This window comes from Monodelphis domestica, chromosome 6 (assembly GCF_027887165.1).
Source record: "Monodelphis domestica isolate mMonDom1 chromosome 6, mMonDom1.pri, whole genome shotgun sequence".
Lineage (NCBI taxonomy): Eukaryota > Metazoa > Chordata > Mammalia > Didelphimorphia > Didelphidae > Monodelphis > Monodelphis domestica.
In genome coordinates, this window is record NC_077232.1 from 292,448,504 (window position 1) to 292,471,544 (window position 23,041).

At 37.6% G+C, this 23,041-nt stretch overlaps 2 protein-coding genes across 6 annotated transcripts in view; one reads left to right on the top strand and one right to left on the bottom strand.

Annotated features, from left to right (window-relative positions):
• Positions 1 to 2,928: 2,928 nt before the first annotated feature.
• Positions 2,929 to 4,655, bottom strand: UTP3 (UTP3 small subunit processome component). Its single transcript, XM_001374515.4, has one exon. The coding sequence runs from the start codon at positions 4,438 to 4,440 to the stop codon at positions 2,998 to 3,000; it is 1,443 nt and encodes a 480-aa protein (XP_001374552.2). The 5' UTR covers positions 4,441 to 4,655; the 3' UTR covers positions 2,929 to 2,997.
• Positions 4,656 to 4,724: 69 nt separating this feature from the next.
• JCHAIN (joining chain of multimeric IgA and IgM) overlaps positions 4,725 to 23,041 on the top strand; it is a 33,496-nt gene continuing 15,179 nt past the window's right edge. Inside the window, exons 1-2 of one of the 5 annotated variants that reach the window (XM_056803380.1) lie at positions 4,725 to 4,812; positions 20,928 to 21,081. The gene's annotated coding sequence lies outside the window, so the exon portion shown is untranslated. Of the gene's footprint in view, positions 4,813 to 4,838; positions 5,064 to 6,181; positions 6,244 to 20,927; positions 21,082 to 23,041 lie in introns of those variants that run through there. The other 4 variants (XM_056803379.1, XM_016422947.2, XM_056803381.1 and 1 more) reach the window with 4 other exon arrangements.

A 23,041-nucleotide genomic window follows, 5' to 3' on the forward strand; every position in this document is an offset into this window, starting at 1 on the left:
CAGATTAATAGGGATGAGAATGAAATGTAGTGATAAAGCACAGATGAAGGACTTTTAGGAGTTTGGCAGTGAAAAGGAGATATAGGACTTTAACTTAAAAGGCTATTAAGTACAAGGACAAAGGATGCTTTTTTAAAAGTTGGGGATAAGTTAATTGTTTATTGAAAGTGAGAAAGGAGCCAGCTGACAAACAGAAAATGAGAGCAGGAGTAATACAGGATAGAGCAATGACAAATAGGTTTATCTTAGAAGTACCATTTTTGTCTCAGAGACTTATAAAGGAGACAAGTGAATATGTAAAGGGATTTAGGAGATGAGGAAACCTTGACAGGTGAGCTATTTCTTCAATAATTCTTCAATAAGGTGGTTTGATGTCTACTGAGAAACAGGTGGGGTTTGAGGTAGTATTGGGGACAAGATTTGGAACAGAAGAGTATGATAGTCAATTAAGGAATAATAAAAGATTGCCATGTAACACCAGGGACTTAATTAACACCTGGTTGGGAGGAGGTAGAAAAGGATAGGAATAGGGGGATAGGGAAGCCACAGGTCAGTATAGTATATCAAGAAAGGAACAAAGTGAGGTCAGAAGGTAGCTGAAGGTGTGCAGCTGGGTAGCTCAATGGAGAGCCAGGCCTAGAGATGGTAAGTCCTAGGTTCAAATCTGGCCTCAGACATTTCCCAGCTTTGTGACCCTGGGCAAGTCACTTAACCACCATTGCCTAGCCCATACCCCTCTTCTGCTTTGGAACCAATACACAGTATTGATTCTAAGACAGAAGGTAAGGGTTAAAAAAAAAAACAGTTGAAGGACTAGGAGGTATGGCAGGTTTTAGGGAACCTGGGGAAACCAAATAATTGATTTAGGAGGAAAATCCAAATCATGGAGGTCCTGGCAGTTATTGATAAGAGGTAGTACCATATCTGTGGATGGCTGAGGTAAAGATGCAGGTCACAGAAATTAAGGAGGATGTTGAAATTGAGGCTGGGGCATGTACCTGTCCCCAGATCAGATGAGTTTGGGTATACAGTAAGACTGGCCCGCATACTGATGATATTCCAACAACTTTCTAAAAAGTTGTTGGAAAAAAAAAAACTTGTAAGTTAATGTTAGGAAATGCTCTGAGCTCAAAGAACATAAGCAGATTTTGCATTTTTTTCTACCTTCTTGGTGAAAAACTTGAACAATGTTTACTTTTTTCATGGCCCTTCAGATACATTGCATAATGCTTCTTTAAAGCCTTTTAAAAGAAGTTTTGGCTGAGATAGGAACAACACATTACATTTCACTTTACTCAGTACATTCCTTCCCTTATAGTCCAACCCTCAAATGTCCCATCTCCCTCCTTGAGTCAGTCTTCCCAATGTTGAGAAGAATGGTACAGGATAAAGAATGCTGGATTTAGGGTCAGAGGGAATGGGTTGGAATCTTAAGCTCTGCCATTTACTACCTTCTCTTCTTTCACCTTTTTTTTTAAACCTATCTATGGAACTTTTTAGGCAATCCTTAATCTCTCTAGGCTTCTTTCCTGATTTGAAAAATGAAGAACTTAGAACAGATGTCCTGAAAGCTATAAATCTCATGACCCTCTCCCAAAACATTTTTCTGGATACGTAGTGATTTCCTTCACTTAGTACATGCAGTGATTTTTTTTTTAAAATATACTCATATTCCTGAGATGAGCAAAGTGGTAAAAAAGGCCAAAATGATTAATCATCTCCTTCCTTTTAAGAAGAACATTCTCATTTGGAACATCATCCCAATTCAAACAAACTACATTTATTAGTAACCATTATTGTTTATGACCCATGTTATTAAGGTTAATGGATAATAGAATGCTTTAATCAATTTGGGATAACACCTCACTTAGTAGGTTTTTACCTTGCAAAAAAAAAAAGCCTTCTCTTTTTTTTTTACCCATTTCAATATTGAGTTTCCATCTGATCCTCCTGATTTTCCAATACCATACAAAACTAGTTCATAAATTATAAGAGCTACTTTCAAAATGAAAGCACCTCTGAAGTATTTTTTAGATTAAACTATTATATAAGTTTGCTTTCAGCTATTATATAAGCTTGGGCTTCATGAGCCCAGGTACCCTCAATCCTATCTTGATTCCAGAAAAAGAGAATCTGGTAAAACTAAATTTACAATATGGCAATATTATTTTCCAAGACTATTTGCATTTTAAGACAGGATGTCTGAAGAAGAAAATACTTATTCCAAAGAAGTGAACTGGTGGAATTTTAGGCATGGAAACAAATTGGGTAAAGATTTTTAAATTTCCCTTTTTTTTTTGCAGTGGTCAGATTATTTCCCATTAAGAGAAACATTAAATTACATTAGAACACTATTCAAACTATGTCTAGGCAAATTTTGCCTCTATCTAGGACATGTGACATGACTTTGTTTTATTCACTCTCCATTAAATAGCCAGAAATCAATTATTTTTAAGTCCTTGCCTTCTTAGAATCAATACTAAGTATTCCGAGGCAGAAGGGCTAGGCAATTGGGGTTAAGTGGCTTGCCTAGTGTCACACACCTAGTGTCTGAGGCTAGATTTGAATGCAGAGGTTCCCATCTCTGGGCCTGGCCAGGCTATTCATGCCCCTAGTTGCCTCCAAATAAGCAACTATTGACAAGACATGAGGAAACCTGATAAAAATCCCTTGCTATACACTAAAAAAGTAAAAAAAAAAGACAAAGCCCCATTACATCTAATCTTATTCTGTGTGCAAAGTCCATATGGGCATTATAGCTCTTGTGAAATAAAGTTATAAAAAGAATTACAAACTGAACCTTCAAAAATAGGTTTTTCTTACCTGAAAACAACAATGTATTTTTTGACAAGTTGGCTGAATACCAGAAATTACTTCACCAAAAATTTAAAAGTTTTATAAGACATCTTAGATAGTTTAGAAAGAAAATCAATTTGTAATAAAAAAATTTATTGATTTGAAATATATTGCTTAGAGTTCAAACTAAGCAAATTAATTTTATTTCAACTTAATGCTCTTTTTAACTCCAGCACGAATACCAGATAGTTCACCAGAATATTTGTATTCTTCTGTGCGAACCTGTGGTACTTGACCTCTTCTACGAATTTTGGCTCTCCTAAATTTCTCACGATGTTTAACTCTGGGATTCCTATCAATTTTCTTCCTTCTGGGTGTAAGTCCCTTGTTTTTGGCAATCTGGTAGGTAATAGCCCTCTTGGCATTTGGATCTTCAAGCACCTCTTCCTCACCCACTGCTGCTTCTTCTTTCTTTCTTTTTAATTTCAGTCTCTCTTCCATTTCTTTATAGTGCTTCAAAGAGGCTTCTTCATCTAAATCAGAGTCATCTGCAAGGTCCGGAACAGCACTGAGATCAGGAATCTTGGTAAGGGATTTCGGCTTAAGCTTTGTGGCTTTGTTCTTTAGATTTGCTGCCACTTTTCCATCAGTACTGCTCTGTGTGAGAAGACGCCGCATTTCATTTGACAGTCTCTGATCCACAATAGCTAGTTTGTTTATTAAGTTTCGATAGGTAACAAGTCTTTCAATGACAGGGTGTCCATGAATGGGGACTCGTCTGGCTTTTAGGACCAAGTAAAAACTGATGTTAGAGCAGTAGTTCAAGTAGAGGTTGTACTTGGTCTTCAGGTACTGGCTACCTTTTCCGGGAGGGATAATACCCTTTTCCACCATGTGCAGCAACGGCTCCAGCTCGTCTTTCACCTCTATGATCTTGGCCTTCAGATCCTCGATCAGCTCCAGCAGCTCTGGGGACTCCTTCCGCAGCATCTTAAGTTTCTCCTTTGATGGCATTTTGTCCAAATCTTTCACCACCCGAGTTTGGGCCTCCTCTGGCAGGGCCGGGGCCAGAGCCGACTTGCCGAAAGCCTCCACCCAGCTCAGCCCGAAGTCATCTTCCTGCAGGCCCTGGGCCAGGCGCCGCTGGATGAGCTGGGCCTCCTCCTCCTCCTCCCGCTCTTCCTCGTCGGCCTCCTGTTGGCTCTGCAGGCCCTTGCCCTTGGAGGCCCGGTAGTCTGTGTTGTAATAGAGGTTTTTCCTCTGGCCCCACGACAGGCTGGGATCAGCATCGGCGGCGGGGTCGGCATCGCTGAGTACTGAGCTGCCACCCACACTAGCCTCATCGTCCTCCTCTTCATCTTCTTCGTCCTCCTCCCCGTCTTCCTCCTCCTCCGAGTCTTCGTGCAGGTCTAAGCCTAACACCTCCTCCTCCTCCTCCGGGTCCTCTGCCCCGCTCTCCCCGTCGCTCCATGAGGGCGCCAGGGCAGCCCGCGATCGCGCCTCGTGGAAGGCATCTACCTGGTCTTGGAAATAGCTGGGGTCCCCCGGGGAGGGCGGCAGTTCCTGCTCTTCCTCCTCCTCCTCTACCTGGGTCTTAGCCGGCCGGCGCTGACCAACCGTACGCTTCCGCGTCTTGCCGACCATCGTGAAGGCAGTTCCGAGACCGGATTGCACTTCAGGTAATGTGGATTCCGCAACAAGAGACCGCGGGGAGTACTGGAACTGGATATCCGGGAGCGATCCCGCCTCTCTTCCGGTTCCCAGAATGCCTTGGCTCGAGAACGCCTAGGGAACTTCTGTTAACGAGCAGATGTCATCTCCGTCCACGTATTCTTGAGCGCCGCAAACTTCCGGCGCTTCCCCAACCACGCTCCACGTGGGCAAGGCGGAGAGGCAGCATCGGCTTCTTGCGCGAGCCCGTGCAGCCACGCAAGGAGAGTGAGACAACGCGAGATTTCGGAGTTCCGTCGCTCAGGGAGCGGGACTTCTGCATCTCTTAACCACGCCCCCCACAAGGTGCCGCCTCCTGTTAGCGCGTCCGTACCATTGGATCATGCTTTTGTCGATCAGTGAGCTCTTCCTGAGCGGCTGCCCGGGCATTGTGGGCTATTAGGAAAACCTCAGGCCTGCGATTCCTCCGGGAGGAGGAGCAGCTCCCTCTGTCGGATTAGAATCTCCCTTCTGAGGAGGTGGCCTATAAATCTGGAAGGGCCCCAAATAAGGGAGAATAAACAGGAACGGGACCTGGACCTGGCGGGTCACCGATAGTAAGCAAACACTTATACCCCTACTGTGGCCAGCTTCTATAATGAGGGAGATGGGGTACCAAGAGAGGTCAAAGGCCCCTCTTGCTCTCGGGGAGCTGTTGTTTTTTTTTTTTAAACCCTTACATTCCATCTTAGAATCCGTGTGGATTCCGAGGTAGAAGGATGATAAGGGTAGGCAGTTGGGGTTCAGTGACTTGCCCAAGGTCGCACAGCTAGGAAGTGTCTGATACCAGATGTAAGACCAGAACCCTCCACCTCCAGGACTGGCACTTTAACCACTGAGCCACCTAGCGACTCTCATTTTCCCTTTTTAACTTCTTAAAATTGTTTCTTTGAAAAAAAAAAGTTTACTTTTTAGTTCATCCACACCTCAAAATTTATCTTTTCTTCTACAAAGTAGGATAAAAAACATTATACTTGAAGCTACTGCTTTGTATTGTTTACAGCTTTCTTTTTTAAAAGTGCCTATGATGTTCCCAAAGTCTTGGTACAGTTTAAAACTGTAAAAGCTTTAAAAAGACAAAATAGGGGGCAGCTAGATGGCTCAGTGTACTGAGAGCCAGGCCTGGAGACCGGAGATCCTAGGTACAAATCTGGCCTCAGATACTTCCTAACTGGGTGACCCTGGGTAAGTCACTTAAGCCCCATTGCCTAGCCCTTACCCCTCTTCTGCCTTGGAACCAATACATAGTATTGATTCTAAGATGGAAGGTAAGGGTTAAAAAAACAAAAAAGACAAAACATGTTAGAAATAGCTTTAAAATCTTGTCCTTGTTGAGTTCTTTTCATTCATGATCCACTCTCATGTCTCCTTTTGGGATTTTCTTGGAGTTTTTACTTGAGTGCTTTGCCAATTCTTTCTCCACTTATTTTACAAATGAGGAAACTGAGACAAACTATATTTGAGTGCCTTGCCTAGAGGTCACACACCTAGTAAGTGTCTTTTGGCCATATTTGAACTCCAGTTTTCCTGACTCCAGGGTAAGTGCTTTATCCACTATGCCACCTAGCTGCCCTATATTAAAAGTCAATCGCAGTTTTAAGTTTTAATAGCATAATTAAAAAAAAAAAAAACCTTACCTTCCATCTTAAAATCAATACTTTATATTGTTTTCAAGGTAGAAGAGTAAAAAGGACTAAACAATGGGGATTAAGTGACTTGCCCAGGATCACAAAGCTAGTAAGTATCCAAGGCCAGATAGGTATTCAGGATCTCCTGAGCCACCTAGCTTCCCCCCATTTTTTTTAATAGTGTAAAAATCTTAGTATAGTTTTAAGTTTTAATAGCACTTAAAATGGCACTGATTTGAGACACCCTATAATTCACCATACATAGTATCTCCATATTTTTAAAGTTTTACTCCTTGTTCTTACTGACCTCATTTCTGGAATCTACTGCATATTCATTATTATATTTTTTACTAGCAAAAACCCATACACAAACTATTCACTGTGATATAGTAAAGCAAATAAACTAATACATTGTTGTAACAACCCTTGCTGTTCTTGGATAAGAAATTTTGTCTAAAAGGATTGCTTTCACAATTGAAAAAGTTTCTAATCTCTTCCCCATTATTTCCTGCCTTCAAAATGGAAATGTTTTCTTATTTCAATATTAAATTCTTCTACTTGTATTTCAAACTCTCCCCTTTTCTCCCTTTGCTGACTTACCCTCTTCCTTTACCCTTCCCTCTCCAGGGAAGATGATTTATTTTTATCCTCAGTTGCTGCAGAATGATGCCAATTGGCTATGTAGTCTAAGCTATCAGTGAAAGCCGATTGCTTAGCATTCTAATGAATCTCTTTCAATTTGGCCTCTATCTTTGATCTGGAGTCATCAAGTCCCTGATAGTGGATAGAACAAGAGACTGAGAGAATTCTCCAGTACCCATGATTTTATTAATTCACAAATTTGATTACCCTTTCTTCGTTTTTTTTTCCTATAGATATAAAACTATTGATCATCCCCATCCTGCTAGATACCCTTTTCTCTCTAGATTTTCACAATGGTTTCTTTTAGTTTTTCTCTTATATCACTGACAGATCCTTCTCAGAGTCTTTTGTAGGATCATTATCCATGATGATGGGTGGGTATACCTAAAGACTCTTTCCTGGACTCTCTTTACTTGGAACTTCATTAGTGTTCTTGGATTCAATTATCAATATGTAGATGGCTCTCAGGTTTATACATTCAGCTGTAGGCACTCTCAGTTTCATTCCTGCATCATTGGACAGCTCTAACTCAACATATGGAATTCATTATCTCTCACCATCTGGCAAATGATCCACCTTCTCTATTTCTGTTGATACCCTCATTATAACCTCAGTGCTATCTACAATTCTTTCCACTCTGTCATGCAATAATTTGCTAAGTCTTATTGATTCTAGCAATGCAGTATCTCATGTCTGCCTACTTTCCATATGGCCGCTAGATAATTTCTCAAGCCTTGATCTTCATCTCAGCCTTTGATAATCTTGCTTTTTCCACTCCATTTTGTTTTCCTCTATCACATATGTGATCATCTCATCCTCCTGATCAACAAGTTCCAATCTCTCTCTTTGCCCCTGAAATTTAATACAAACTCCATCAGTATGACTTTTAAAGTTCTTCACAATCTTATTTCATCTTCCTTTTTTTCTGGCAAAAAACAAACAAACAAACAAAAAACTAGGCAGGGCAAGCATTACTTTTTTTTTTTTAAACCCTTACCTTCTGTCTTACAACACTGTGTATTGGCTCCAAGGCAGAAGAGTGGTAAGGGCTAGGCAATGCGGGTCAAGTGACTTGCCCAGGGTCACCCAGCTGGGAAGTAGCTGAGGCCAGATTTGAACCTAGGACCTCCCATCTCTAGGCCTGGCTCTCAATCTACTGAGCTACCCAGCTGCCCCCTAGCATTACTTATTTTTAAATTTTTGTATCTTTAGTGCCTAGGACAAGTCTGACTTATATCAGGGATAATGATTATGTGTTAGATAAAATCAAATGTTTTAGATGCTTTAAAGTGTAAAAATTAAATTAGTCTATAGTAATAGAAATATTATATTTTAAGAGGTTTATTAAAGATTATTAGAAATAAAGAAAATAAAAATAAGAAAATCATGTGCCTAGGGCTGATTAGCCCATTGAAAATCCTTGCGCTTAGCATACCCACTATATCACTGCAATGGAAGAGAGCCATAAGTAGGTGTTACTGCCAGATTAAATACTAATTGTGATCTCGCCCAGGTAGAGACTCAGGTGAGATTATACAGAATTTGGGGAAATACCAAGGACTTCTGGGGATTGAAGTCTAGGGTTCAAATCTCCATTTTACATTTCCCCCTGAAGCCCGAGGAAGACTCTCCACTGGGTCTTGTAAACATACCAACTTTGAAATTACAATAATTTGAGGATAAGAGGAAAAGAGAACAAAACCAATAATTGCTAGACACATTGACAAAAAGCCAGGTAGGGGGAAGTCCCCTTTGGCATAAGAGTATTCATACAAATAAATGTTCAATCAACCACACCCAAAGTTCATTCTTTATCTTCTTGTGCAGCTTGTGGTCTGTGGAGGCATCTTCATGGTGTCTTCTCCAAACAGTTCACTTTCTGGATTTGGAGAGGTAGCATGTTTCTTAACCTAAAATTTCTCTCTCAAGGAATTTGAACTTTGCAATTTAAAATAATAATTTTACATTTCCCCCCTGAAGAGGGTGATTGAAAAACACAGGGATCACTTAGGGATGCATGGCTGAGTTATGAGGTATATGAATCAATTGGTAAGAGAAATCAAAAACATCAAAAAAATCCAAATAATAAAAGATAAGGTCTTTAAATAGAGGGAAAAAAGACTGAAGAGTTATTTCAGATGAGTTTGGACACCTGGGGGCTTGGAGTGAAGGACAGAGGAGTGACTGGAATACAGATACCCAGACTTCTTTGAGACTGTTACAGTTGGTGAGTGAAAAACTGACTTAGTGACCCCGCCTTTCTGGAAGTGTGAAGCCTCCAGCTAAGGCCCATCTTCTTGAGACTCTCATCCCCTGGCTGGGGCTTAGAAATTCTAAACTGACATCAGAAGAAGCCAAATTTTTTTCTCTCTCTCTCATTCTTTAATATCTTCCTTCTATTGTAAATACTATAAATAAACTACCGTAAATTCCATTTACTTTAGTAATTCATTTTGGGATTTATAAATTAAATCCCTGGTGACCACATAATAAATATATTTCAGAGCCTAACCACAATTAAAATTAACAAAATCTTTAGTACTGAAGAATTGCTATTTCACGTTAATTCCCTTATATACTCTTCCTCTCCCCTGTTTATCTAACCTAATTCCCTTATTGTTTTCACGGATGACCTTACTTTTTTCTCTATGTCTCTGCACTTCATTATCATGGCTGCTTCTGAGGTCTTTTGCTTCCTTTAAATCTTAGCTTAGATACTGTCTATAAGAAGTTTTTCCTGTTTCTTCTCCCATTCTCTGAAATCCCACCCTCCTTCAATTATTAGGGCCTCTACCTTGCCTCTAAAAGAATTTGTATTTATCTTGTTATCTTAAATATGTACCTGTTATTTCCCCATATAAGCTATAAGTTCCTTGTATTCAGGTGTTCTTTCTGTCTTTTCTTTTCTTTCTTTTTTTGTATCCCTAGCACAGTTTCTGGCACAATGGTTATTGATTCATTAACAATAAAGACCAAATATCTTGCCCTTCTTTGATACTGTGAGTCATATGGAGTCTTCAAGTCTAGAGAGAATTAGCATCCTGGTCATCCCAAGTTTTCAGATTCTGGAAATGGAGAAGGTCTAGCTATGTGGTTGCATTGTTAATCTGTAATGATGGTACTGGCATCTGGAAAAGAGGGGGACTACCATATGGGTTGGTTGCCTATAAACTGGCAATCTTTAATTTCTCACTTGATGAAGGGTACTTGAGGCTAGGGCAACACCATCTGTCTTGAGAGTTGTATTTGTTGATTGACTCACTACTAAGACCAGGAAATACAAATACTGATTAAAAAAAAAAAGACAAGGACCTTATATTCCAAAGGGGAAATGAGAATAGCATATAAAGAGGACCAATAAGTTGAGAAAGGAGGTTGCAGTGAGGGGTTAGGGCTGCTGCTGACAAGATGGAGAAGTCCAGAGTAAGGAGGAAAACAGAAGTGAGCATGTCCTGGGCACTATGAAATTGTGATTTGGGCTAGGGACTTAACAAACAGGGAGAGGGGGCAGGCATCACTAGGATAGGAAGTAGGAACAGAGGTCCAGAGAATGAGGAAAGAAGTGGGAGGAAAAGTGATTCTTGGCTTTTTGTGAGCATAGGTATGAGTCTTTTCTGTATTCATCTTATTTAATAAATTTGTTTTCTGTGTTTTGTCACCTAGGTGCTTAATAAATGTTTGTTGATTGATTGATTCTCTGTTGTATATAATAAGTTTGTTTTAATAAACTGTTCCCATGCCTTATTGACTTGGTGCTTGTAAGGAATATGATAACACCTAGACAAAAGCAAAGAGCAATTTTTCAGATGTTCCTGAAGGCCATACTCTCTGGGTACAGTCCTGAGCCATTAATATTGTTGATAGCTCTCCAAGATATACAATCTGCCCTTGATTGACACCTGGGTTACATTTTAATGTCATTCCTTGGTTTGAGATTGGGTTAAAAAAAGTCCCCCTTCTATTCTCTCCTAGTTGTTGTCATTGCCTCCTCCAGATACATAGACTATTCTGTCTTCTTCAGTTCTTTCTATTATTAGCCTTTCTTTCTCTACCTCCAACACTGGATCTTATGGAGATAGACAGGCTTTATTTTACTAGTTATTCAAGAAGAAAAGGGAGAGAGAAGAAGCACTTTCTACAGAACCAGAAACACTGGCTATATATAATGCAGTGAGTCATTCCATTTGGATGATTAAATTTGATCAACTGCATGGCCAAATCCAATATCTCCAGAAATTGATTAGGAATGATTATGACCAAAGTCCTTAAGACTATGTTACCAATAAATACATGTAATTAATCCTTGCCAGAAAGTTGCTCTTTTATAAACAATAGCTTTTGTTACATTTTTTTTCTTGTACAGAGTGTACCTATTGCCAAATTTAAAAAGATCCGGATTTTTCCCCAGCACAAATTGGATTATGAAATTGGTTTTCTTTAAAAGAAGTTACAACTTCCTCTTCCCTTTATCTTTCTTTATTTTTTAATTAAAAAGTTATTTTCCTCAATTACATGAAAAAACAATTTTTTAAGTTTGACCCAAATTCTCCCTCTCTCTTTCCCTCCCTCTTCCCTGAGAAGACAAGCAATCTGATATAGATTTTACATGTGTAATAGTGTAAAACATCTTTCCACATGAGTAATTTTGTGAAAGAAAACTTAAACAAAAGAAAGATGAAGAAATAAAGTATCTTGTTGGGGCCATCAAACCCACGCTGTCTGACATGGTCACAAATGGAGAATGAAAGCGGCAAAGCAGCCTTTAGAAAAGATGAGACACCCACTCAGCCCCCCCCCCCCCCATGTGACTTTTTACACTAATTTCTCTTACTATTAGAATTGTTATGATTATTGTTCTCTCCCTAGTTTCAGGAAAAATAATATGAGAGCAAATACTTGCAGGATTAATACACATATCCCAGTTTAATCCCCACTCCCCTGAATATCACCAAAAGATTATACTTCCAGAATTAAACCTAAAGATTTCCTTTTCCTCAGGAAAAAAAAACCTTCCCTTTTTTCTTCTCTAGATTCTCCACACTCACTACAAGCCAGGGATGTGTAAAAATTATTATTATTTTAAATTGCAAAGTTCAAATTCCTTGAGAGAGAAATTTTAGGTTAAGAAACATGCTACCTCTCCAAATCCAGAAAGTGAACTGTTTGGAGAAGACACCATGAAGATGCCTCCACAGACAACACGCTGCTCAGAATATCCAGAGTGAACTTTGGGATGTGGTGATTTAAACTGTGTGGGGTTTAAATGCATTTGTTTTGTAAGTATACTTCCATGCCAAAGGGGACTGTCCCCTAACTGGCTTTTTGAAATGTGTCTAGCAATTATTGGTTTTGTTCTCTTTTCCTCTTATCCTTAAATTATTGTAATTTCAAAGTTGGTATGTTTACAAGACCCAGTAGAGAGACTAGTCTTCCTCGGGCCTCAAGGGGGAATGTATAATGGAGATTTGAACCCTAGACTTCAATCCCCAGAAGTTCTTGGTATTTCCCCAAATTTTGTATAATCTCACCTGAGTCTCTACCTGGACGAGATCACAATTAGTATTTAAAGTGGCAGTAACGCCTACCTCGGCCTCTTCTCCTTCCTGCTTTTGCAAGATGAGTAAGTAAGCTTTGAATGGGCTAATCATCCCTAGGCACGTGGGTTTTCTTATTTTGTATTTTCTTATTCCTTGATTTCTAATAATCTTTAATAAACCTCAAATATAATACTTTTATTACTAGAGACTAAATTTAATTTTTACAGATGACAGGCATATTAATCACTTCTCAAGCCCAGCCTGATAGAACACACTTCGATGGTTTGTTATATTTACAAAAGTCACAGCAACATTGCTAAGGTGCTTTAATGAAACATAGAGAAATGAAAGCTGAAAATTGGAAAATACCTAAATCTGGTCTGTATTAAATTTAGCCTTTAACCCTGCACCTCGCAGCACTGTTTTTGTTAGGAATCTCCTAAGTAATTCTGATTGATTATGAAAACTGATTAAAAGCAACAATGATTCTCTTAGCTGGCCATCCCACAAGTCAGTGGAAACTGACCTCTGGTTACCCTGCTTGTGTCATTTATCTCTAACAAGCTTTGTTTTGTTGTAGCAACTTGGTATGCAAGATGGCCATAGAATGTTAATTAAATGATTTGTTAAAAGTTAATATGTGACATATCCAATTATCTGTAAGAAATAATGTATGTTGAAAAATGAGACTGTGAGCCAAGAAAAAAAATAACCACTAAGGTATAAAAATAAAGACAACTCTGTGCCAAGTGGAACAGCTTTGTGATGCCTGTGCAACAGGTTTGAAGCACTCAGCTGTCTCCCACTCCTTATTCTCCTAAATCTTCACACCTAGACAGAAGCAACCCTCGACTTCCACTTCGTAGACTGTTGGACAGCTCTCAAAAGTATGTTTCCATTTACGTTCAGACTCCATTAGTTCTTTTTTTGCAGGCAGTTACATTTTTCATCATGTTTTTTCTTTGGAATGTTTAGACTTGCACATTCAGTGCTGGCATTTTAGAGCAACACCCCTAGACTTTGAATGATTATGACTTCTTGTGCTCTTTCCTACAAGTTAATTTTATAGAGAAGTGAATATGGAATGTTTGAGTTAGAAGGTACCTTAGAGGTCATATAATCCAAGCAATCAGAGGCAGGACTAAAACTTAGATTTCATCACTTCCCTCCACTACTCACCTAAGATATTCATTCACCTCTCTACCACACATGCTCAGATCAAAAGTCTGAAAAGCTTTTTATCTTGGACTTTTATTTCTGATAACAGATAGTAATTTTGATGATAGTAGTATATCATAATCCAGTCATGTTCTGTGAGCTCCCTAGGGTGGGAATTGTGTTTCCTTATTATTGTAGTCTAAGCTCTGCTTCTGGAACTGGCCACTTAGGATCACAGGCCTTGAGTTAGCCTGCATAACTCTATGTTAGAATCTTAGGGGGAGCAAGCATGTTACTCAAATTTTGGTCACAGCCTATTATATTAATTAGCCTCCCTTATGCCATGATGCAGGCACTCATTATCGTATTGTGAAATATTACTCAAGGCTTAGTCATTTGTCACCCCTAAACTCCCTTACTTATTTTTGAATACAGTAAAAGGTTTATTAAATGCTTTTCACTCATATATCTAGCCCTTTACAGTCTTATGTGACTCATTTTAGTAATGAGAGTAAGGAGTCACATTACTTCTGAAATCCTGTTTTGTAATAGTGATTAGAAGCATTATTTCATTTGGTCTCTAATGACTGTATCTAAAGATGTTCCACATTAGGCCTCTCTGACCATCATTTAATAATTGGGATCCCTTCTCTGGTTCTTCCTTTCAATGGCTATCATTGTTTCTTTTCCTCAAATCAAGCAAAGCCTCATTTTCCTGCCTTATTCTTGCACTAATGAATACTATAGTATGGGTTTTTTCCCCCACTTTTCACTGTTTTAATTCTTAGTTTTTATTGACATATTTAGTTTTTATATCACTTTGATTTTCAAATAGTCTTCTATTTAGTGAGCCTTGAATTATAACAAAGGTGAAAAAACAATTCAGCAAAACCACATCAGCTAAGTCTAAAAATATATGCAAAATTCAACATACATAATTCCCATCTTGTAACAGTATACAACAAACTTTAGTAAATGTGAACATTTTACTATATGAAAAAGGATATGGAAAGTGGACTTTAAGAGGGATTACTCTGCTCTCTTTGTCTCTGTCTATCCCCACCTTCACCTCTTTTCTTTTCCATACTTCCTTCTTGAGAGTGTTATACTTGACACAGGAACACTCTCTCAGACTTCCAACAAGAGGAGGATGGGATAACAGCTTTCACTCCTCACCCCCAGCAGTAATGTCAAATGTGTACACCTGGCAATGAGAACATGGGCTTGCCTAGGCCCAGATTGCCTTTTGTTTTTAAAACTCAGTAATAATTTATTACAAAAGATAATTGGATTGGAAGATTTTAGACCTTGAAGATAAGGAAATAGATCTTACACATTTACTTGAAAATAAATCACAAGGAGTTGCTTTTGTGTTAACAGGAAACACATAAATAAAAATAAAATAAATAAAATAAAAATAAAAGGTATTGGGGAACACATAAATAAAATTGCCCCTTCCCATCAACAGATTTATCTGGTTTTAATTAATACTTGATCATTTTATTAAATTAGATTGCTGGTGAGGCATTAAATTCACTTCAGAGGTTCTTTTTTTTTGATAGAACAAGTGAATTAAATTCCAAAGTTTTTTTTTTTTCTCATAATCTAGTAGTTAATTACCTTTTGACTAAATCAAAGTGCTTTATCTTATGAACTTAAATGGGAAGCTCTTTAAGGGTTTGGATATGAAGATACTGAATGGGATTTAGGGCCCTGTTCTATTCTAGTCCTTTCCCTTTGAAACCATAAATTTAGAAAGGAAATATTCAGAAAATATGATAATTCTGCTATTCTATACAATAAACAGTAAAGTAGGGATTTGTTGTAAGCTAATTTGCCAGACTATATTTTGTAAGTATTTTCAAAATTTATGAGTCTGGTTTAGTAATTAGTAATTCTATAACTGGAAAATATCATAAGATAATGTTAAAAGAATAAGCACCTTAAACACAATCTAGCAGTGAGTTTTATTTTCTCTTTCTAAAGGGAAATTATTTTCTAGAGAATCTATAAAGCACAACGTCCAATAGGATAAGTAGGCAGCTAATAGGAATATTGATTTTGTTTTCTAAATTCAATTCAATTTTATTTTATTTTTAGTTCCAAATTCTGTCCCTCCTTCTCCTCACCTACCCATTGAGAAGGGGAACTATTTTTTCAAATGATTCGATACTTGCCATCAGAAGTCAACTGATGATAAAAGTCATATTGTGTCATACAGCAAAGATTTTTGTGTATTATTAATAAGTTTCACATATATCACATTGACATTCTTTAAGAAGAGTTTTATTCTCATTAGTTGACATCAACCAAACCAAAAACAATTTTGAAACATCAAGTGAGGCTATTAGACTATTTACCAGTCAAATACATTTCATACAGCTCTAACACACATTTTCCCAAACTTAACTTTGTCAGTATAGTTTGATATTCATGCCTGACTTTTTTTTTTTGCATAGAACTGCTACTGGGATTCTTAGAAGATGAATATAGTATCTTTTGTCTCAGTGTGGCAGCATGTTAGGTGGCAGCAAGTATTCCCTTTATCTCTTCTTATCCTTGTAGGTCAAAAGCAAAAACCAAACACTGTAATCTATGAAGGCACTGAGTATAAAATGTTTACATCTTTTTTTTTTAACCACCCACAAGATTTTAGCCCTTCAAATGGGAGGGGAAACTCTCTTTTTAAGGCTTCCAGGCCCTCTTGAATTCACAGTTTATACCAGACTAACAAATTCTTATCCTGGCCAGCAAAATTATATCCCCACCTACATATCACTTTGATAGTAGGAGGTACTAGAGTTATACTGCAATTTTTTTATACATTTTAATTTTTTTCAGGTTATATAGTCAAAATAATTTCTTAATATTTGTTCTCTGATATTTTGTAATCCATATTCTCTCTCCCACCACACTCCAGAAGGTAATATGATATAGGTTGTACATATATGTATCATATAATACATATTTCCCTGTTTGTCATGTTGTAAAAGAAGACACAAATCATTTACACTGGATAAAAATTCATGGAGGAAATAAAATGAAGTTTGTTCAATTTATATTCAGACTTCATCTGTTCCTTTTATGGTAGTAGATATCCGTTTTTTGTCATGAGTCTCTTGGAGTTGTCCTGGATCCTTGCCTTGTTGATAATAGTTAAATCATTCACAGTTGATAATCATACTACATTATTTCCCTTTATCTTTAATCTCTTTAGGATACAGATCTAGTAGTGGTATTACTGGATCAAAGAGTATGCACAATTTCATGACCTTTTTGGCCATGCCTCCAGATTGCTTTCTGGAATGATTCTATCAGTTCTCAGCTCGACTAGCAGTTTATTTGTGGATTTTTCCACATCCCCCCTTGCATTTATCATTTTCCTTTTTTGTCATCTTAGCCATTCTGGTGGGTGTGAGGTGGTACCTTGGAGTTATTTTAATTTGAAGTTCTCTAATGTAAGGATGATATTAGAAAATAAATATTGTTTTATTAGTTTAGGGATAAGAAGTAAAGTGGCTGCTTGAGAAAAGAACTGGAGTTTGAAGCAGAGCTGAGAGAGTGTGTTAATTTCAGATGTGACAGTTATAACCATTTTTCTATGTCAATTACTCTCCCTGGCAGTTGGTTGTTGGTCTCTGGCAGTTGTCAGAGACACACTCTCAGAGACTCTCTCTCAGGGCTGGAGGACGGAACATTTTTGCTTCTTTCCCTATTTGAGGGAAAGATCTGAAGGAGCTCAGTGTTTTCCTTTCCCAACTTGGGAAACACTATTGAATATCTATTGTGGTTTTTATAGATTGCTTAACTCTGAGAAGACCAAAGAAAGATCTGGTCTTTGATTTGGACTCTGAGTCCTGTTAAGGCTCAGAGTTCTAACTGGATTCTTTTTGAGACTCAACCAGCTAGCCTTTGCTATTTTATAATTTGAAGGTGAAGTTAAGATTTATAAGGAAATTAGTGGTAGTTTTTTATTCAGATAGTATAAATTTGGGTTAGTCAGATCAGGGAGAATTAGTGTAGCCTGTGAAACACAGGAGAAGTGGTTCTTTGCAGAATCTGGGAGTATATTTGGGTGGATAGGATTTTAAATCCTTTATTTAGCCTTATGTATTTCAATAAACATTTTATTTTTATAATAAGAGTCTCTATAGCATAAGGGAAGTTCACATTTGAGCTTCACTTCATCACTGAGAATTCTTTTGATTACCTCTATCAAAAGTATCTGAACAGTTTGAACCTGGTTGGCAAATTAAACAGTTTTTGAAAAGTTTTGAAACTATATTGGAACAGTTTTTCCATCTAAATATTTTATTTTATAACTTGCCAAATTTTATTTTTACACTAATCAATAATTTGGAGTGTATGACTAAAGAAAATTTTAATTTCTTCATCTGTAAATTGTCCATTCACATCCTTTGACTATTTGTCAATTGGGAAATGCTTTGTATTCTTACAGATTTGATTCAGTTTTCTATATATTTGAGAAATTAAGCCTTTGGCAGAGAGATATATAGCAGAGGCTATAAAGATTTTTTCTCATTTTTTTCTCTTGCCTTTTTATCTTGGGTGCATTGCTTTTGTTTGTGCAGAAACTTTTTAACTTAATGTAGTCAGAAATATATATTTTACATTTCACAATGTAAGTTTATACCCTTTTAGTAGCATGATGATACCTTCCCTAGTCACTCCTCTTAGTTCTTCTCTCCATTCTCTAAATAAAAACCCCTCTGATAAGTATAGTCACATAATATAAATTCACCCAGTGTGTCTAAAAGCATATGACTCATTTTGTACCTCTAGTTCATTGCCTGTCTTCCAGAAGATGGATTTTCTCAGGCTTCTGGAGTTGTGGTTAGTCATTGATCATAAATCTTAATCTTTCATAATTGTTTTCCTTTATAAAAATGCAATTTATCATAGTTTTGATTCTGCTCACTATATATCAGTTTATATATACCTTTTCCAGTGTTTCTCTGAATCCATTCCTTTTGTCATTTATTAAGGCACAGTGATATTCTATTCCATTCACATACTATAATTGGTTAAATCATTCTCTAATTGGTGAGTACCTACTTTGTTTTTAGTTCTTTGCTCCAATAAAATGCTGCTGCTGCTTTCTTTCTCTCATCATCATCATCTTTCCTTCTTTCTTTGGTTTCTTTGGCATATAAGCCTAGTAGTAGTGATACTGTTGTGTCATAGTGTATAAAGCTGGACTTGGTATATAGTGATTAAAGGAAACCCAAGTTCAAATCCCACTGAACAAGTCACTTAAACATTGTTTGTCTCAGTTCCCCCATTGTATGACATAGATAAAATTAGTACCTACCTTCCAGGGCTGCTAGGATCAAATGCGATTTATAAAGTCCTTTGCAAACCTTAAAGCACTATATAAATGCTAGCTATTATTGGGTCAAAAGATATACACAATTCAGTCACTTTTTGGGTATAGCTACAAATTGTTTTCGAGAATGGTTGGATCACTTCACCATTCAACAAGTGGTACATTCCTGGGCTTGTCCTCCTACTTACAACAAATGACATTTTCTCTTTCTGTCATCTTTGCCATTCTGATGGGTGAGTATACAGTGGACAGCTATGCCCAGTCAGCATATGGCCACAGAGATTCCCTTTCCCCTTATGATTTCTGTTCATTCTTTTTTTTTTTCCTATTGCCTCATAAAAAGAAAGTTGAGGGGTTTTCTGGTTATCTAGGAACAAAGTGATTTACAAATACTATCTCATTTTATCCTCAACAATCCTGGGATGTAGGTTTATTATACTCATCTTACAGATGAGGAAGCTAAGGTAGATAAAGGTTAAAGGATCCCAGGGTCACACGACTAAGTAGTGTCTGTCACTGGATTTGAACCCAGATCCTCCTAACTCTAGGTCCAGTGCTCTATCCACTGGGCCACCTAAATGCCTATAAAAAGAGAATGGAAGTTATATGAGTCTTGAATAAAAAGCAAATGATTTTATCCAGCACTTTGGATGAGACTGGAAAATAGAAACGTGGTTATGAGAGAGTCTGTCTCCTGGCAGCTCCTGCCTGGGTGTGTTTCCTAGACTAAGAAAAACAAGAAGAAATAAGAACTAAGAGATATTTTAATGTGAACCTTTCTTTAAACAACCTACTAGTGTAGATATGGATAGCTAGTGAAGATATATGTGTGTAGATCTATCTAGATAGATAGGTTGTCTGGAGATGAAGGTCCACATATGACTCTCTATCTCTATCTCTAATCTTTCTGATATTTTGTGAAAGAGGCATGAAGAAAGAGAGGACTTACAAGACAAGATAAGCATGAAAGAAACAAAGTAAAGGGCTTGATCTGTCAATCAAGGTGAAGATTCCAAACAGAATGTTCTCAGGAGAGTCAGTTAGAGCCTGGCCAGGGGAGATGAACTGAGGAGATTTGTCTCTTTGGGTTTCCTGACTGAAGGGGAGAGACTGGCTTTTCCTGACTTAGGCAGAGAGAGAGAGACCTTTGTGGCTTTTGACAGAGTCTGGACTTGAGTTACTCAAGCAGAGATTATCTGACTAAAGAAAGAAGAAAAGAAGAAAAATAATTGTCCTCCAAATTCTCTGATTGTCCCTGAGTCACAGCTGTGACTGTACTGACATTTCCCAAACCCTCCTAATTCTCCTTGTAGACTAGGGACACCCCTATCCCTCTCACCTTCAATTTCCATCCTGTCCTATCTTTCCCAATAAACCTCCTTACCTGAGAAAGAGAACAAGAGTATCATCTCTAAATCTCACAGTTCACCTTTGAGTTATATAGAAAGGTGACTGACTAAGACTGGGGGAGGGGAAAGGGTGGCAGGAGGGCTTTGGGTGGAAAACTGGGAGGTAAGGGTGGAGGGCAGGAAATAATCTGATATATTAGCCATTAATAGGGATCAATAGGCAACCCCATCATACCCCAGAGTACCTCTCTAGTAGCATCTATCATCTCTCATCTATCTCCATTTACAACCAGGCATCCTGAAGGTTTCCCTTAGCAGCTCTCTAGTCTGCCAGAGTATATAATTTATTACAACCAGAAATATAGTTCCACAGATTATCATTTTATTACAATTTTAATAAACCCAAAGCTAAGGACAAAAAAGGAAGAGAGGGGAGGAATTGCACCACATGGGCTTTGTTTTTTTTTTGGTTTGTTTGTTTGTTTCTTCCTCTACCCCTAGAACCTGAGTCTCTGGGGATTTTATTTGCCTCTTTGGTGATGTTTGTAAAAAATATAGCAGGTTATAAGAGATTTTGAAAATGGGAAAGGGATGGTTTTTAATTTTTTCTTATTTTTTACTCATTTTCTTCCCTCTGTCTGTTATTTTATCCTTGATGCTAAGACTAGTAACCGACTTTGTTTTTAGGATTAATAATAGACAGCAATTGACTTAGGTGAATTTTTTTTATAGTCACAGAAACTCCCTGTATTATTTTTAGATGCAAGAAAGAAAGAGGAAGAGATGAGGTATAGTTATTAACATCTGTTGGATTTTAAACTAGAAACCACCTTGAGACTACTTCCACTTCCAAGTTTCTTGTTGCAAACAAAGGGACAGTCTTAAAAAACATGGCAAAAGTGATTCACAAATCAGTAAGTATTTTAAATGTTTGAGCAAGCAAGCAAAATAAATGCTTCTGTTGAAATATGGGAAAAATAGGGAAAACTCTTGAAGCTATTAACTGATAATGGTCCAGTTTCATAGTCTTTGCTTTAAAGGGAGTAAGAATTTTACCTGTGGTAAAATTATAGCACTGACTCCTTTCCCAAACCACTGGCTAATTCAAAAGTACATTATAGTCATTTTCTAAATAAGAGTGATATTTGAATCTTATCATTTTTTAAAATGGTCACTATTGGGGGCAGCTGGGTGGCTTAGTGGATTGAGAGCCAGGCCTAGAGATGGGGGGTCCTAGGTTCAAATCTGGCCTCAGATACTTCCCAGCTGTGTGACCCTGGGCAAGTCACTTAACCCTCATTGCCTATACATATACATATACATAGTATTGGCTCCAAGACAGAAGGTAAGGGTTTAAAAAAAAAAGGTCACTATTTATGTCTCCCCCTCTCCCCTCACTGGAGCCAACAAGCAATTGAATCTTATCTTGTTCTATACCATGTAAAACATTAAACATGCCAGTATAAGTATTTAATAGTGCTCATAAATATATTAGTGCTTAATAAATTAAATTCATTGAGTTCGCTGTGATCAGTCTTAAAAACATGAGATCAGAACACCATTGTTGATTGTTTCTTTGAAAAACAAATAAACCTGTGTATGGGGTTTCAAAGGAGATCTTTTTGTAAATTTTAAATGCTAGCTATTAATTCACTGCTGTTGCAAATAGTTTGCAGAGAAATAATTAGGAAGCAGCCATAGTTATTTAATATCGGAGCTGATGGAGAGAAATTCTTGGAAGATCATTCAAGAGAAAATTAAGTAATTTTCAACAAAGAAATCAGCATAGCTCATTTCTTAGCATAAGACAAATAGTTTACTTACAAAAATCAATTGCATGACTATAGTCAAATCATTAAACCATCTTCCTTCTCTAATTGCAATAATTACAAAAGCATTTGCATGTTTTCTTAATATATTTTCTATGATCATTCTTTCCTGGTTTATATTAAAGGTGAGGCAACTGAATCAAACCTAAAGGCTACCATTATGACAGCTGGTCCTAAAACTGCTTAAGAGACAGGAGTAAATTTTGGGGGGAGTGGCAAAAATTTTTAGAGTATAACTTTTTGAAGATATATAATAATATATATGTATACTACTAATCTCATCAATTGGTGATAGAGAGATATTAAACCCACCCTATTAGAAGCAATTAATACATGTTCATTATTTTATTAATTTGCACCCATGGAACAATTGATTTCTGAAGTACTGAAGTAATTTAATATGATAGAAGAGCCAATGACTATTTGTTATCTCTGGAAAGACTTTATGTTAATGTATACATGTGTCCTATGAACCAGAGGGGAGGGAGGATATATCTCTTGTCTTTTGCCTTTTTCTACTAGCATATTAGCATAAGGAGTCAATCGGTAGTGAAATTACTACTTTGGAAGGCCTGGCCACAAGGGAAAGGTAAGAATAGGAGCAATGAATGTATAGGGGATATTGACTAAAAAGAGGACCCCGGATTGGGGCTCTCTGTGTTTTGCACAGAAGTCATTATTGTTTCCTTATTGGAATGAAGCCAGACAGAAAAATAGTTCTTGGTCTAATCATTTGGGTCTCTTGTATTCTGGTCAGAAGCCAATTGAAAAGCTTCTCTTTATGATGTGGTTAAATGGACCAGAAATTGTCATATTTGGAATGCCCCAAAGTGCATGTGGGGCATGCATCCAGCTGTGCATGTTCAACATGCTCATGAGGGCAGGGTTCTCACGGGCTAGTGTCTGCCCCTTCACACCTTTACAAACTCTTTGGGAGTAGGAATTGTTAACTTCTTTGTATTTACACTCCTGGTGCTCAGCATAGGGCCTGGTCCAAAGCAGGTGCATCATAAATGCCCATTGATAGATATCTTCCTTCTGTTGA

Bases quoted from the DNA above. Each gene is read 5' to 3' on its own strand.
- UTP3 (XM_001374515.4), bottom strand. From the start codon at position 4,440: ATGGTCGGCAAGACGCGGAAGCGTACGGTTGGTCAGCGCCGGCCGGCT.